The 18,045-nt window shown below is 37.5% G+C and overlaps 1 protein-coding gene across 2 annotated transcripts in view; it reads left to right on the forward strand.

The window, feature by feature from the left end:
- Positions 1-18,045, forward strand: part of LOC126185001 (neither inactivation nor afterpotential protein G-like) — a 227,410-nt gene that overhangs the window by 32,850 nt on the left and 176,515 nt on the right. For both annotated transcript variants that reach the window (XM_049927720.1, XM_049927721.1), the window contains exon 4: positions 16,328-16,549. In XM_049927720.1, the coding sequence (XP_049783677.1) occupies positions 16,328-16,549 (222 nt within the window). The remainder of the gene's footprint in view (positions 1-16,327; positions 16,550-18,045) is intronic.

Here is an 18,045-nt window from a genome sequence, read left to right on the forward strand (position 1 = left end):
ACAAAACGAACCGAGATGAACACACCCAGCATGGACTACACATGAACAGGAGGGAAAAATGAAAATTAGTGAATGAAATAAAAGTTCTCTGTCCCCCATTCATCAAAGATAAGGAAGCAATAGCACTAGGTTATTTTCCTGAAGCTTGTTTAGAGAAAATATGCATTACAGCAGTGATTTATCAGGCAAACTAGGTATAAGTGAACCCTGTGAACTCTGTAATTACACATGTAGAAGATAATTACAACAGCAAAGATAATCTTGGTTCCATTATCAACATCCACAGATGCATAAACAGAGAAAAACCCAGGCAGCACTTAGCATGAGACATCTGAATGTGCAGTACCTTAGGAAGAAACTCAGTATACTACAGGTATTTGTAAAGGAGCATCTGCCACAAATGTTAGTTTTAATTGAACATGACCTAAAATGTAATGAAATTAACTATTATAAACTAGATAGTTATGTAATGGTGAACAGTTATTGTAGGAAACAGCATAAGGTGGGAGGTGTGGCAATCTTTGAGAGTGAACATATTCTGTCTAAGAAACTTAAATTTATTGGGCAATATGGTGTAGATTGGATATTAGAAGTAAGTGGTATTGCAATTCAACTAAAAGGGCATGGAGTGAACGTAGTAAAACAAAAGCTAATAGGAATATACAGACCACCTTGTGCAGATGTAATTGATTTTCCCAATAGCTTCAATATCATAATTAGGCAAAGCGGTCCCAATAACCTTACTACAGTTGGAGACCTTAACATTGATACAAACTCCAACAACATAGCTAATATGAACTTGTAGATGTATTAACTTCATACTGTCTTAGAAATATAGTTACCATGGATACCAGGATCTCAGATTCTAGTTCTACCAGGACAGGTTATGCAATCATTAACAAGCCTTCTGAAGACTCTGTTAAGTATAGTAACATAGACTTTCATCACTCAAACCACCTTACACAGCAGATAGAATATAGAAAAATTGTTTCTAAAATAATACCAAAAACTTTTGAAAAGAAGTGAGCTATGAGCAATAGTAATATCAACTCTTTGAAAGTGGGATAGAATCTACCATGTGGAAGGATCTGCGTGGTCTTGTCCACTCATCACTAATAGGGTGCCTAAGGGATGCAGTGTTCTTGGAATACTATACAACAATTCCATCAAATAGCATTAGTAATTTTATTTCTGGAAAGCAACTGACAATACTTAACTTTGATTACATCAAATGTCACTAGCAACAGGCAACACGAAAACAGTAAGGTTCTTGCTATACACAAAGTCCAAGAAAGCACTTAATATGGATCATGACAATCTGATAGCATATCACTAATGTTTATTGCAGACTGGCTCAATCTGAGCAGTCGAGGCTAGCAGGAGTGGTGTTTATATTCACTTCTTCCAGGTGTCACTCTTGGCACGATATGGTCCAGTTTCATGCACGTTAGCCATTTCCTCAGTCTTCTCTGTTCATGCATTCCGCATCTTCATTCCATCACTTGTGGTGACGCTAGAACATTCCTCCCCTCCAAAGTGATGGACCATTGTTGTGTATGGAGTGTGGCCATGGAGGGCAATGCAGGAGTGTTTGCACCTTGATGGGCTGGAAGCTGTGGCCGCCGGCAAAATCGAGCTTCCGGCCATACCCCACCATCTTGCCTGTGCTCTGGTGGAAACGTCCCCCGAAAAATGACCAGTAGGGTACATGTCCACCTCCTACTGCCATGAACTAGAGGAAGAAGGCAGCAACTGGTGCAGTGTGGATGGGTCCAGCTTCATCGGTAGGATGAGAGGAGGCAGAGGAGGTGAAGGCTCCGTCTCCATGGGGTCATCCGATGGTGTCGTGGCCTCGCTGTCCTCTGAACCCATGAATCTGGGGGAGGAGAGATTGGAAGATCATTGTGTATGTGACTGAGGGAAATTTGATTTTGATGGTGGCACTGCAAACTATCTGGACCTGAAAGAAGAAACATGCGAGCACCAAGTCTACAGACAATCTCGCCTCGCGCCCACTGTCTGTTGCCACTAAAAACCCTATAATAGACAATGTCATGTGGTGTGAAGTGATACTTGCAGCCTTCTTTTGGTGCCGGGTGCTGAGGAGGGTGGAGCAGTGTGCAATGGCGGCAGCCACAAAGCATTTCCACCGGCAATGGTCCGACTCGTGGGTTCGATTGATATGAGGTGAGAAATAGTTGACGGTGGATTGAACGGTGCACTAGTTAGATGCAGTATGCCATTGCATTCAAAAAATGTTTCAAATTCACTCAATGTGAACTGAGGGCCATTGTCTAACAGGTAAACTTTCTAGGCAAAAAATCAAAGACAACACCTGATCGTGCTACCTGACATTGTCAAGTGCATGGTCACAACAAAAGGAAACTTGCTATGTGAGTCAACCACAACCAACCAGTGGGTGTTCCAAAAATGTCCTGTGAGGTCTACATGCACACGTTGCTATGACAATTGCAACTTAAGCCAAGTAGTGACTTTTTGTGGCGGTGTGGACTGATTTTCCACACACACGTGATGCTGTGACGTTGTCTGTTCTATTTGGGCATCCATAACCTGCCAAGTACAGTGTCAATGTACTAACTGTTTCATTTCAACAATCCTCCAGTGTCCTTGGTGAAGTAAATGCAACACTTCTTTTTGTGAAGCTTTAGGGATCAACATGCATGACTGTCCACTGTCATTGTGAACAAGAATTACACCTTTCTGTACAGCGTGGCTGTGTCAATGTGCAAGCATGGCTATGCCAGCATGCAAAGTAATGGAACACTACAGAGTTCTTTATGCTATTCAATGAGCGAGGCCAAGATGTGCAAATGTATTTGAGCAAAATGTTAAAATCTGGATCAGCTTCTGCAGCCTGTGCAATTTTTCTATAGTTCATCAGGAAAGACTGAAGCAATTCAGAATCCTGAGTATCAATGTGACAACAAGATGTAGCAGAAGCATAAAAGTCTGTGTCAGGGCCAATTGGAAGATGTGAAAGCGTGTCTGTATTACCATCTTGAGCTGTTGGATGATACACAATCTCCTACTGGTATTGAGACAACAACAAAGCCCATCTTTGCAATTTTTGGGCAGTTCATACAGGAACCAGTTTCATCAGATGAAACAAGGACTGCAAAGGCTTGTGATCCGTTACTAAGTAGAATTTCCTGCCAAAAAAATAGTGGTGAAATTTGGTGCCATCATACACATTAGGCAAAACTTCTTTTTTAATTTGTGAATAGTTACACTGAGGTTTGGACAATACTTTTGATGCGAAAGCAAAGGTCTCTCTTTATCACCAATTCTGTGCAAAAGCACAGCACTGATTCCTTAAGAGGAAGCATCAACTTGCAATACAACTGGTTCTTCAAGATCAAAATGAACTAAGCATCGATCACTGAGCAAAATGTCTTTAAGTTTTAGGAAAGCTACTTTGCACTCATCTGTCCAAGGAAAGGGGACATTGTTGCATTGCAAGCAATGCAATGGAGCTGCAATTTGTGCAGCATTTGGTATGAAGCGAATATAATAATTCATTTTCCCTAAAACTGACTGCAACTCTGTGATATTGTGAGGAACTGACAAATCGCGTACGGCTAACAAATGCGACTGCAGAGGATGTACACCTTGGCTGTTTATAACATGACAATCCAAAATGAGTAATTATGTACTACAGATACTTTTTGAGATTCTTCATTGAGTGGTATTTGAAGATACGTATCACCCAAATCAATTTTTGAAAAGTAGCATTCAGCACCTAATTTGTTCATTAGATCCTCTGGGTGTGGCAATGGATAAGTATCAATTAGAGTTTGTGGGTTGACTGTAGACTTAATGTCAACACAGAGACAAATGTGACCTGAAGGTTTTGGGGCCAAAAGCAGTGGACTCACCCATTGACTAGCTGATACAGGTGCAATAACTCCGTTATCTTGCAATTCCTTAAGTTCAGCAATGACTTTGTCCTGTAATGCAATGGGAACAGTTCTGGCTCAGAAAAATTTAGGCTGAGCATTGTCTTTCAGTGTAATATGTGCAACAATATTGTTAGCTTTGCTTAAACCTTCAGAAAAGAGCTCTGGGATTTATTTTAGCACGCTAGCTACACTATCTTTTGCACTGAATGCAGACACTGACAACACATTGTCCTGAATGTTAAAACTAAACAAATCAAAAGAATCAAGACCAAATATGTTCTTACAATCATGTGAATGTAGCACTGTAAAAGTCACTGTTTGTGTATGTGAGTGGTACATGACAGGCAAAGTACATGTTCCGCAGACGGCAATGTCTTGTCCATTACCAGCCATCAGTTGCATGATAGTCTTAGACAGGTGTGGGGAGCCTAACAGTTAATATGTGTGACAATTTAGTAACATTACAGAGGAACCCGTGTTCAATGAAAATTTCACGTTTCCCACAAAATAAGTAAATGAACTTGTTTGACTGACATATTACTGTAGAAACTGCATGCTTGCTAGCAGCAAACTTGGAATATACTGCATTAATGACATGACCCTTGTGACTAGATTTTTGTGAGTGGGCCAAATTCTGATGTTTGTTCCATTGCAAACATACAGATTGCGCATGTCCTTTACTACCATAAGCATATCACTGAGCTTGTCGGGAGGGGCAGTCTTGGCGTTTGTCCCATGTATAACAATGAGGGCAAAACTTAATTCTGTTTGCCTGTGTAGCTGCCTGTTTAGCAAACCTGCATATGCAGCATGGAAGGTTGTTTACTTGGCTGGCCTAGCACAAGCCGCCGGTGGGGAATGGGGTGATCGCAACTAAGATACCCAACCCGACAAATAGCTGGCTGCTCAAATGGATCAGCCAACAAGGCACCAAATTTGTACCACTCAAGCATGTGCTCTACCTGCTGAACTGATGGATCAGACTGTTTCAAAATTTGTTCTCTGATTTTGACATCAGATACATTGTACATGATCGAATCACGCAACATAATATTTGAATATAAAGCACTGCAAGCACATTTGAATTTGCATTTCCTTTTCATACCTTGCAAATCTGTGATACATTTGTACTGACCATTTTTTGCAATTAAAGAACTGAAACCTAGCTGCTACCACATTCACTTGTTGGTCGTAATAGTTTGTTAGGGCCTGTACTACTTGGTTGGAAGCAAGTTCACTTGGAGTGGCATAAGGTAAGAGTTTTCGAATTAATCCCAACACTGCACTTCCTACCATGGATAACAGATATGGAAGATTTACAGTATCTGGGACATTGTGGGCAAGTACATGTGTCTCATACTGTTGTAACCACTTGAGCCATTCCTCTTCTTTGTCACGAAACTGCTGAAAAGGTGGTATAGCAGCTGTAGTACATGGTGCTTGTTCTGTCAGGTGTGCAGTTTTGGCGAGTAGCAACTGCACCGTGTTGAGCAGGATAGAAATCTGGTTTGCCTGAAACTGAAACAGCTGCATTAGCTGTATTGCATCTAACACTTGCAGCTGTGGCACCCGAGCAGGAGGTGTGATGGGGGGGGGGGGTCATATTGGAAGACACAATTGAAAAAAGTATATAAGGCAAGAATTATGAACAATGATAAAATCAAAGAAATGTTCAGCAATGCCCACCTGAAAACACTGTTTAAAAAAAACGACAAGAAACCGTGAAAGCAAAATGAGTGCCCCTGAAAAGTAAAGACAAGAGAAAATTAAGGCACTGGCACAGTAGACAAAAAAAGTCAGTGGCCATCAGGCATGGGGATCATTTCTAACACCTTGTCGTCAGTCGTGGGGTCTTGCCCACTCATTGCTAATAGGCTGCCTAAGGGATGTAGCATTCTCAGAATGCTATACAACAGTTGAAACACATAACATTAGTAGTTTTATTCCTAGAAAGAAACTGACAATATTTAACTTTGATTACAGCAAATGTCAGTAGCGAGAGGTGACATGAAAACAGTAAGGTTCTTGCTATACACAAAGTCCAAGTAAGCACTTAATATGGATAATGACAATTTGATAGCGTGGGATGGTATGTCAAGTGTAGCATTTAAAAAATATATAAAAGAAAGAGTCAAACCACTAATGTATCTCATAAACTGTAGTGTTCAAGAATGCACTTATCCTAGTAGTCTAAAAATAAGCATTGTTAAACCAGTGAATAAGAAGGGGAATACAAAAGAGGTTTCAAACTATCACCCAATATCATTGATCCCTACCTTTATTAAGGTGTTTCTTAGCTCTCTGCTTATTTTACAAAAACAAATTGTTAACAGAGAAACAACAAGATCAGTGCACAACTACTGCAGTTGCTGAATTTCTCCATAATGTGTACACCCCCCAGACCCAGGTATGAAGACAGCAGGCATATTCTTAGATATTTCCAAAACCTTTGACACAGTCAACCATGGGTTACTCATTAAGAAATTGAAGGCTTACAACATCAAGGACTCATCTGCATGATTACTCACCACATACTTGACAAATCAAGAACAGTGTACTAAACTTTCATGTAAAATAGATAATAATACATTTCCAGTGTTCTAGAGATACAGTACTGTTGGGATTGATCCTTGGTCCCTTTCTCTTCTTGGTTTATGTCAATTACATGACACAACCTTCAAGTCGCATATAGTAAGCTATGCTGATAACACCTCCCTCTTATTTTATAAAAAATACTTTGACACATTACACTCAGCTGCAGCTAAGGGTATGATTGAAATAACCATATATTTTCTACACCAGGGTGTATACACCAACATCAGTAAATCCCAGATACTAACATTTAAGATAACTGGTTCTCAAGGCTGAAATAAAAAATATTTGTGGTATTCCATCAGCAGAAAGGGATAACATTAAATTTCTTGGTGCCCATCTAGACAAAAATCTTCATTGGGTAAACCACATTACTTCTGTATGTGAGAAAATCAGCACTAGCTTGTAACTGATAAGTCAGTTGGAAAAAATAGTCCCAATTAAAATGTTAAAAATTGTTTGGTATGAAACAGTTTATCCATTTCTTAATTACAGTATTAAACTGTAGGGTTGTATGGCAGACCTGCAGCTGAATAGAATATTACTATCACAGAAAAGAGCCATTAGGTTAATGTGTGGACTAAACTCCTGAGTCCTGTCATGAAACTTTTGGCCAACATAGGTTTTTAACAGTAAATTCCTTGTATTTGTATAAACTTATTATATTTCCTCTGAATAGTAAAAACGAAGTAAATAAGTGCAGTGATACACATAATTATGATACTAGAAGTAAGGGCAACTTCTTTCAGAGCACAAAATTAAAAATAAGAGACAATATCCCTTATGTTAATGGGCAGATATGGTTCAACAAGCTGCCACATACTTTGAAAACTTGTGAACAAAAGCTGTTCTGCAGGGAGTTAAAGCCTTCTTAGTAAATAAATGTTTATATTCACTCAGTGAATTCTAATCTAGGTGCCCTCTGTTGTGCTACAGAATATAATTAGAATATTAGGATGAATGTATGTATCACTACTGCATGTAAGTGTTATCTATATTAATCTACTAAACCTATGTATGACATTTGCAAAAGTCATCAGCTTGATGGCCTTCATGCAAAAATGTAAACAAATAAATAAATAAATTTTTGTTAAGTAGTCCAATCAGTTCAGTTTACCTGTCCAACAATCCCTATTCTCCTTACTGAATTCCTCAGTACTAGTAGAGCATGATACCTTTATGTAATGCTACTATAGTTATAAGTAAGCATTATTTAGTTTACAAAAAATAAATGCTACTTTTTTTGCAATCTATATATGTATTACTAAATTAAAGTGCCCCATCCCCACCCCCCAACCCCCACACATTTTTCTGTCTGTATGTACATCTAATCTCAGGAACTACTGTAGCGATTCTGATATGGTTTTCACTGACATATAGACTGAGCCATGAGGAAGGTTTTGCATATAATTTATAATAATAATAATAATAATAATAATAATAATAATAATCAATGTGTGACATATGTATTGATACCTGTTCCATATTTAATTGGTGTTCGGGTTGACATCTCATGGCAGTGATGGGAGCTACGAGCTGATCAGCTACAGAAGGTGCAGTGTCTGGCAGGAAAGCACTACAGTAAACAGTTGCTGCAACTCCAGAGAGTCCAAAGTTTGACCGGAATCTGTACATAAACATATATATCTATACATGTTATAAATTAAAGTCCCCTGCTGCAATTTTCTGTTTGTGTATGGAGACCAAACTCAGGAACTACTGTAAGGAGTTTGATATGGTTTTCACTAAAAGATAAACTGATTCATGATGAAGTTCCATGTATGTAATTTGTTACTGCTGTGCCACACATGTTGTCCATCTGTAGATACTTACTGCTACCTGTGCAAAGCTGTGACAGGTCACTATTTTATATTTATTTGAAAGATATGGACCCTGCTTTTGTATACAATACCTGTCTGTCGCATGCTAAATTGTGACAGCATTTTCTGTTCTTTTCCCTGTTTTTGGTCAATAACTGCTCATAGTGGTTTATGCATGATTTCATACATATTAACCCTTTAACTACTCTAGACATATTAACATGCTCGCCTTTGTACCTGTCCCTGTGTGCTCTGAATGTATTTACGCACACCACCAGTTCTTCCACCTGGTACTCTGAATGTGTCTATGCGTAGACACATTCAGAGTACCAGGTAGAAGGACTGGTAATGCGCGTAAATACGTTCAGAGCACACAGGGATAGGCACAAAGGCACGCTCGTTAAGGGGAGTTGGAATGCCCTATCTCGCCAATGTTAAATTTGCTAACTTTGTGTACCTTTTTCTTTGGAACTATTATCTTCAGAACTTTGAAATTCTGGCAGAGGTTTTCAGCATATATTGTGAGCCCACTGAACTAGAACCAATGTTTTCTTTTTGTTGGTATAGTATTTATGAATTTTTTACCATTAAGCCATTTTTTATTGGAAAAAGTATAACATAAACTTCCCTAGTTCAGAGAATAAGCCAGTTCTTGTCATGATTCTAGTTCAGTGGCCTCTTTGAACTGTTTTGCAGCATTTCTGAAAATTTGAATGTTGTTGGTTGAGTGGTTTATGAGATAAAGGTACATGTAACACTAAAAATGTCAAATGCCAGAAAATGCGATTAAAGTAATTTATTATGAAAATTCACAAATACCTTTTATTCTATTATCAAAAGTGTCCAGCAGAGTAATCAGGGTCATCTTCTAGTTCTTCTTCTTCACCTAGAAGCTTTCTTCTCCTTGCTGCCCTTGCTTTTTTTGTATTAAATTCAGCTGCATACTGAGCCTTCCTTACTCGCACGCTGTCCAGAAGCTGAAGACCTCTGATGGTGTTGATACCAGGAGCAATGCCGAGCCTTGCCATGACCTTTAGCCTACCCATATGACCATCATTGAATGAAATAACAGCATCACTGACTCCCCATTTCAATGTTTTTATCCCAACAAATACATTCTTAGGTACACGAGTCCAAATGAGGTTGTTGAACGACTCGTTTTGATTCTGGGTACAACCATGAAGACATTTTCGCAGAAGATCAGGATGCCCCAAGTCTCTATATATTGGTTTAATTACTTCCATAACAGCCAATGGAATATAATTTTTATGGTGATAAGGATCCCCAGTAGCTTGAGATTTTCTATAATTGCACCATGACTGAGGACCATCTGGACAAGCAAAATGTTGAGGATTATCATCAGTTGATGATCGATGTAAATATGTGGCCCATACAGCTTGTCTCATTTCCTGCAAATTATTTGCATTATTTCTTATTGCCATACCATAGTATTGTTGTAATTCATTTATAATTTTATCTGACAGGCGACCTCTAATGGTTTTACCATCTGACAAAATTTTGTCCTTCAGATTCTGTTTCAGTTTCCTTAGACGAGTGCCCATTCGTTTCTGAACATGACCGACACATTCTAGTTTAGTTATTGTCTTATTGACATATGGCATGGATTCTGTAACACTTTTGTATGCCTTGGAGTCCCCATCTCCAAGGAATTTTGTGTAAAATACTCCCCGTTCTTTTTCTGATCTGCTAAACATTTTCACAGCAGCGGCAGCCTCCATGCCTCCACTCGTACCTTCATAATTCTTGCTACATATGTGAGCTGCTTCTATCTTACCAGATGCACAATGGTAACAATGTTTAGTGAGCACTTCATAGTCCAAAACTTTACCGCTGTCCACACTAGTAACAGTAGCAACAGCATTTTTGGATGTGTGACCCCTTTTCTGCCAGGTTCCATCAAAAGCAACAGGGATATCTGGGTTTCCTTCATTTATATATTTTGCTTCACTGGCAGCAGCTTTCATTGATAAATCTGCTACAGACTGAACAGCATCTCCTATCACTTCAGTGTAATTGTCAATTTTAGCAGGTGGAGGTGGAAGATTCATTATGGCACAAAATGTTTGAGCAGCAGTATGTCCTTTACCAATTGCTCTCATTGCATACATTAGCCTGATATTACTCTCAAACAAATTGCTACTGCATGTTTTAGAGCTCCAAAAACAGGTCTCATTTTCACAACTGGCACAAACTATAGCAATTTTGCAGGAAAGTCCTATAGATTTTGTTATGTTCATATCAAAAGAACCTCCACAAAGATTACAACACAAACATTTCTTCATAAACTCAGTAAAAACAGGAAAGTCGACTAAAACATATTGTTCATTAGAAGCTTCATCTGTAATTTCACTTGCACAGTTTGATAACTTCTTTTTTGATGCACTGGTGGGCGTGTCTCCTTCACACATCTCAGCTGTACAAACGTCAGAACTTTCACCAGCATCAACAGGTGCTGAAGCAGAATCACTTGAACAAACGTTATTTGTAAATCTATTACCGCGAAACTTTCGCTTTTTAAATAATGATGCACTCCTAGGCATCGTAGAAACTACGCACTCACCACTGAAAGTCAAAACAAGACAGATAACAAACTCCAAATGAGCGACAAACTAAACTCGAGGCTCAAAACAAACACTCACAGATCAAAAACTGAACAATAAACACAGCTAGTCGTAAAAACAATGGTACCTATGGAAGGATCAAAGATTCTACAACTGAAGAGTGAAATCCACAGCCTTCTATATGTAATGTTTTCGGAAATGCGAAGATTTAAATGTGTACAAATCACAAGATGGGTAACTTTGCTGGGCGCACATGTAATTTTGAAAAATTAAATAAAAATACTTCCAATTGGAATTTCTTAACAAATTTTGCACCATTTTAAGCAGAAAATTTCAAATTAAGTTATAAGGTTAAAAACTGAAAATGTGAATTTTTTCCATTTTCCGGCATTCCAACTCCCCTTAACACGTCTGGAGCAGTTACAGGGTTAATTGTATCTGGATTCATTGTTCTCATTTGACTTAACTCTTTGAATAAATTTCCATACTTCTGAATATCTTGCTCCTCCTAAATGTGTATTAATCTCAGCACACTTTTTATCCCACAATTTGTTTTAACAGCTGACACTGCTTGCTTGTCATTCTCTTCAATTATGTATAATTACTGTTATCTGCCTCAGTTTTACTGGCTAACCATTTCTGACAGTATATCTGTTTTGACTGACTAGTGTTTCTGTTTCATTATTCCTACTTCTGCACTTTTTTCCAAGAGCTACCTCTCCTGCCATTTGAACAAGGCTTATAATGTTTTGATACCCTTCATCTACAGATTTCTCTGTATCACCAAGCTTCTGATTGAGTTTCTGTGAGAGAGTATTCATTTACTATCATATAAAGTGTTGTCTGCAATAAAATACGTTATTAAAGTGTCTCAGAAGAATGGATTAGCTTGTGCCACTGCCTGTGACATGAGTAAAGAATTTGGCAGTGTAGGATGTGACACTCTTGTTAAGAAACTCCATTTCTGTGGCATCAGTGATAACAGCCTAAAACTATTAACAACTAATCTCCAAAACTGTAGACAGGTTGCAAGTTGTGTGTAGTGGCACAGAAAAGTTTACCAAGAAACAAATTATGGTGGGACATCTGCAGTGATCTTTCTTTATTAGGACCATTTTCGTTTTTAGTCATGATCAGTGACCTACCCTCTTTTATAAGCTCCAATAAGGTGCTATTCACAGATGACTCTATGTTCCTAAATTATAACAATGATCTGAATAAGCCAAAAGATTCTGTTGACTATACACTTGTCCAAGCATCATACCGGTTTGGTTCAAATGGGTTTCTCTTGAACAAGACCAAAACACAGAAAGTGGTATTTCATCTAAAGGATCAAAGTCGTTTTAATGGTCGCAGTTATATAAAGCTCTCGGGGGTATACTTAGATAAAAAAAACTGTCCTGGGAGCAACACATAAAATACATTAGTGTTAAATTTTCCAGAGTAATTTACTTTTTAAGGTGTCTTATTAAATGTGTACAAGTAGCCTATGTTAAAACATCTTGTTTTGCATTTTTTTGAAGCATTATGTCATACTGACTTATTCTCTGGGGAAACTCATTCCATGTTCAAAACATATTACCTCTGCAGAAGAAAGCAATCAGAGTCATTACATGTTCTCAACATAAAGCACATTCTAAGTCCTAGTTCTCTGATTGTAAAATAATGGCTGTTATAAACCTGCATATACACCAAGTGTTAATCTATACAAAAAAGAATCTGCATGAAGTAAAATGTAGAAATAATATTCACAGTCACAACAAAAGAAAAATAAGTATATACAGACATCACACCATAGACTATCAAAGACAATCAATAGCTATGAGATAGTGGGCCATACACTATTTAACAATTTTTCTCAGATTGTACAAGAGCTTCCACAATGTGCATTTAGGAAAAATTTGAATAAATGGCTTGTTACCAACCCCTTTTATAAATTAAAAGCCTTTATTGACTGTGACATAGAATTTTAAGCTGAAAACTGTGGCATGCTGTACTGCTCTATTTACTAATGTAATGATTACACTGTATAAAAAATTTGTCTATTGCTGTAATGACCTAATGACTATAATCGCATGTAACATCTCTATACACCCAAACACTGTTAATCAGCATGCTCATGATCTGTTTTCTTATTACATGGACAAAGACGAATTTCCGATTTCTTGTGGGTTGCAGTCATGTAAATGTGAGGATTTCTATGCATCTATGGTAACCATTAAGTATTTTAAGCTAATGACTTTGACATATTTCTATTAGCCTTCCTCCATTATCTTTCAAATTTACTTCTCCATATGGCTCCACTGTTTTTTTTTTTTTCTGTTCTTTGACTTTCTCTACTGTTTAAATCCCTGAGGATGGTATTTTCTCTAGTCTTCCTAGTATAGTAATTTCATTGTTAATCGTTTCAAAGAACTCATCTTTGTTAGTAGATAGTTCATTATCAAATATTGCATACAAACCCAAGAACGTCGCTGGAATTTCAGATTAACATGTTTTAATTCGTATGAGATTTTCATTTACAGTCTTGAAGTATGTTATTTTACATTTTGTATTGATCATGTCTGACATCTATTTTTGGTCATTATTCTTTTATCATCTCACAAAAAACCTGTATAGAGTTGTTCAACATATCTGAGCATATTCTCTTTTTGTTAATTTACATTAGCATGACAGTGTCTGTCTTTAGGCTGTTTAATTCTTGTGGAATTTCTAACACTTTCTGCCATCATTTTGTGTTCATGCTCCTTTTCCATAGCCATTTTCATTTTCCAAGTTTCCATCCAAACTTCTGAGGCAAGTATTGGGCTTTTTGGTAATGTAAGACTTTTACAAATGACAGGTAACTGGCCTGCCACCATATTCCTCAATCTGGATGACCATGTGATTTTGGTTCAAGGGTGTCTTCATCTAGACTCACTGTCCTTGAGGACTTTGAAGACAAAGCTTCCCTTTTTATGGTTCCTCAGATTATTTCCTGACACTACTGATCATTTCATGAAGATAGTTCCGCTGCTTCACCAATCGTTGGGCCATATGATCCTCTTCCACCTTCAGAACTGTTGACCATCTTCACCTGTAACCCTGCCAAGTGACCCTTACAAGGTACTACCAGCTGGGTCAGCTAGACCAAGGCTTTTTTCAGAGATGTTACTCCTGCATCACTCACCATTTATCCCAGCTTTGGACAGGCAGAGCCAAGTTTCCCACTGTTGTGCCCATGTTGCTGTGTTTTCTAAATTGATATTACTTGTCCTATGGCACAATGATGCATGCATTTCAAACATGCCACTTTTTTTCTTGCCTCTGTGCTATGAGAGGCTAGTGAGAAAATCATCAAGTAGATTCACCAACACTTTCTTCAAGAGACAAGGCTAAGTAAGAACTTTGAGTACCACCTCATAACAAATATCTGAATATGGCTTTTTGAAGTTACTGTTACTTGTACCAATTTATACAATTAAAAGGCCATATAATACATCTGATTGATGTTATAACAATCAAATATACAGAATATACTCTGTGACATAGCTAAAGACATGTATATGCAGCAGCTTACATAAAGAAATATTTTTATTTAGGCATAGTTAGCAGTATTATCTCTGGTTTTACGAGAAAAAAAATTAACTGTCTTAATATAAAATAGAAGTGTGACAAATTTTCTTTGTGTGGCAGTTTTATTGTACAATGGATTTCTCAGCCCACAGACACTGTTATTCAGCTCCACAAGATGATTTTTATATGTATTTTTCTTGGTTCATTGGTGTGTGTCTGCTTATTTCTCTCTTTCAATTTGTGTTATGTAATGAGCCAACATAAACACCACAACATGATATATCTAAAACCTAACACAAAAACTGGACTCCAAAGAAGTGTTACAATGGTGTGATGTATCCTCATTTCATCTTTCCAGCAGTAGTTTCAGACTTATATTAGTGACTTGTTTGACTGCAAAATAAAATATTTGAGTACTCAGTTAATACTTTTGGTACATTGGGAAAAAAGCAACATCTTTTATGGTGTACGGCCACTGAAAGAGAGGGTACTGCAAATGGAGTACTAAACCAAACTTGCCAAATGAAAACAAAAATAAATATTTAAATATTTATAGAAGAAGCCAATGTGTCCTTCATTTGAAGTGATTTATAGAGACCACTAGAAAATAAATTAGGATATTCAAGTTGCCAAGTATAAAACTTAAATTCTACTTTAAGCTTTGAGTAAATTTAAAAAAATTCAAAGTAAAAACAGATTGTGGGGAAGTTTTATTGATAACTCTGTGCTGAGCCAACAGGGGAAGAAAATGCTTTTCATTAACATCTCAAACAGAAGTCACTAAAATGTTAGTACTCTATGACCCCTTGCCGCATTGGTAATTGTCTGTTTGACAACAGAGATGAAAGTAACATTAATAAGGAGAAGGTGATGACCAGATGCAAAATGACAATTGATCCAGTGGTAAATGACAGATAATTATGGAGTATGTGTTTCAGACTTACCCATCTCCATAGTTAAGTGGTCACCACATCAAACTGTCATATGGAAGATACAGATTTGATTCTCAATACTTTAAAAGAAGTATCCATTGACGGGAAACTTGAGTAGGGATAATTCACCCTCATGAGTACAGTACTTGAGAAGCTACCCAAGTGAGATGTAGTTTAGAAACAGCCACTATTAATGCCATTGAAAGCAGTACTGGGTAGCCCATCTCGAGCCAGAATAGGGAATGCCAGAATAGTTCTTACGTAGGCCATAATTGATTCCTTCCCTGGTAAGTCTTCCTTTTCAATAACAAATATACAGTTCCATGAAAGTGAACACTTGATAAGATATCTCTATGCCACTTTCAGGTAGATATAAGCCACCAAGCTAAGAGCCCAACTGTGTGTATGGAATGACGACACCAACAGTCACAGTATGAGTGGAGCTATCCTTGAACTGTAAAAGGAAAGACTCAGTGTTAACATTTTTAGAAGGCTGTAAAAATCAGAAACTGAAGGGATCAATAAATAATCTGTTCCCCATCAAATTGGTGAGATTTTACTAGATTTTCAGTTCAAATTTACAGTTTCAACAGGTTGACTACTGCTTCTGTGACTTAGAATGAACTTTCCTTTCATTCATTTAAACATCAGGTTTTCAAACAAATATAGAAGAGTGCTACTTCATTTAACTAGAAATGGAAGTACTTTTCTGATTTCATTTAGATGGCAGAAAGAAATAATATTTGTCTGGTATATTTATAATGTTAACATTGTAGCTGAAAACTTTATAGCTATAAATTTCTGCAAATTCCAGCATTAAGCAAAAATTTAGATTATTATTTGTGAACAACCATAAGCATTTTAGAACAGTGATTATGAATTTTATTTTCTATATAAAGTGAAGTACAATGTTTGTTACTGTACAGGTTTCAGCATGGCCGCGTGGTCGTGGTCTAGGTGGAAGTGGCCAAATAAATTATATGGTGCACTCTCTTGGACACCCGAATGATTTCAAGCATTGGGAAGAAAATGGAGCAAAAGGCTGGGGCCTGAGCAGCATGCAGGCATACCTGGAAAAGCTGGAAGGCAGTTGTATGCCTACAACATGTGGAATTAAAAATGGCATTTGTCACAAGAAAACTGAAAAGGTGTGGCTCAAGTTCTCAATTTATTTTTAATTCTTGTAAGATTTGAGAGTGATTATTTTAGAAACATAATTTTTTTAAAAAAATATAGTAATATTTATGACAGTTGAAGTGGTCAGAATTAATCCTAAGAAAGTGTACATATACAAATAAGTATCAATAACAAGTGAATAAAACTGCACAGATATAGAAGACATGTAAGACACAGCTGCACCACATCTTCTGTGACCAGAAAGGTCAATGCTGTGCTGAGTTCACTCATCAAACAATTGTCCAATGAAACATACACATGAACCTGAAATTGAGTGCCAGTATGTCTCACTGACATTGAAGAGCTTGACATTGACATGTTATTGAGCTCAAATTGAGCAGAATTATTAGCCTCTGTTTAATGGATCTTTTGTACTGCAACATTATGGATTTTACAGGGCATGTTACTGAGACAATGACATGTGCGCATAATCAGCAGATAGAAAAAAGGGCATATATAGTAACAGGTGCATACTGCATGGTCTCTTTTGACTACAGCATGGATTACTTGCCAATATAATCACTTGGCCATAATTTAATATGCAACATTATCCACAGTGTTGATCTGATTCTTGGTTAAGATCTGTATGTTGAATATATGGTGATGACGATGATGATGATGAGGTCCCATACTCCTTGACAGAGCATAGGAGATGATGTGGGAGACCCGTACCGCTGTACTAGGCAAGGTCCTAGCGGAGGTGGTTTGCCATTGCATTCCTCTGACCGTAATGGGGATGAATGATGACACAACAACACCCAGTTATCTTGAGGCAGGTGAAAATCCCTGACCCCACCGGGAATCAAACCCAGGATCCCATGCTTGGGAAGTGAGAATGCTACCCCGAGACCACGAGCTGTGGACTGAATATATGGTGGCATTTGCTGAAGACTAGAATGCAAGCATGTGCGTCATTGCCTTGATTTACATTCTCTAGAAACCACAAATGCCTCAGAGTGCATGATATTATCCTTGGTTCCTTGATTCTTGAAGTCTCATATTGTGCCTGCTAAACTCACCAAAAACTGGTTTAAAAAGACAGATTATGCAAAATTATGTACACTAGTCAATATTTGGGGTTAAGTGGCTTTTCTCCACTTCTATTAGAATTATAATGTTTGTGATAGCACACAGTTTATACAGATAGGAGATTACGTTTCCTCCTTTGTCAACATATCTAGATGAGAATAAACCAGTTATTATTCAATGACACTCTGTCTGTTGACCCTCACAGTGGAAAAATGTGCAGTGGTAAAAATATGAAATTAACTGTACACACAATACAGTTTTCAGTAAAATTACCGCAATGATAAAACCAACTGCTAAACACAACACAATACATACCCAGAAATTGAAGAGTAGTTATTTGAACACATATTTTCTCATACATTTGGATTCATTACAGACACAGGTATTAGCCATATTAAGACCAGTATGCAGACTTTTCTGTACCGACAGACATAATTAT

The sequence above is a fragment of the Schistocerca cancellata genome, chromosome 4, assembly GCF_023864275.1.
Source record: "Schistocerca cancellata isolate TAMUIC-IGC-003103 chromosome 4, iqSchCanc2.1, whole genome shotgun sequence".
Lineage (NCBI taxonomy): Eukaryota > Metazoa > Arthropoda > Insecta > Orthoptera > Acrididae > Schistocerca > Schistocerca cancellata.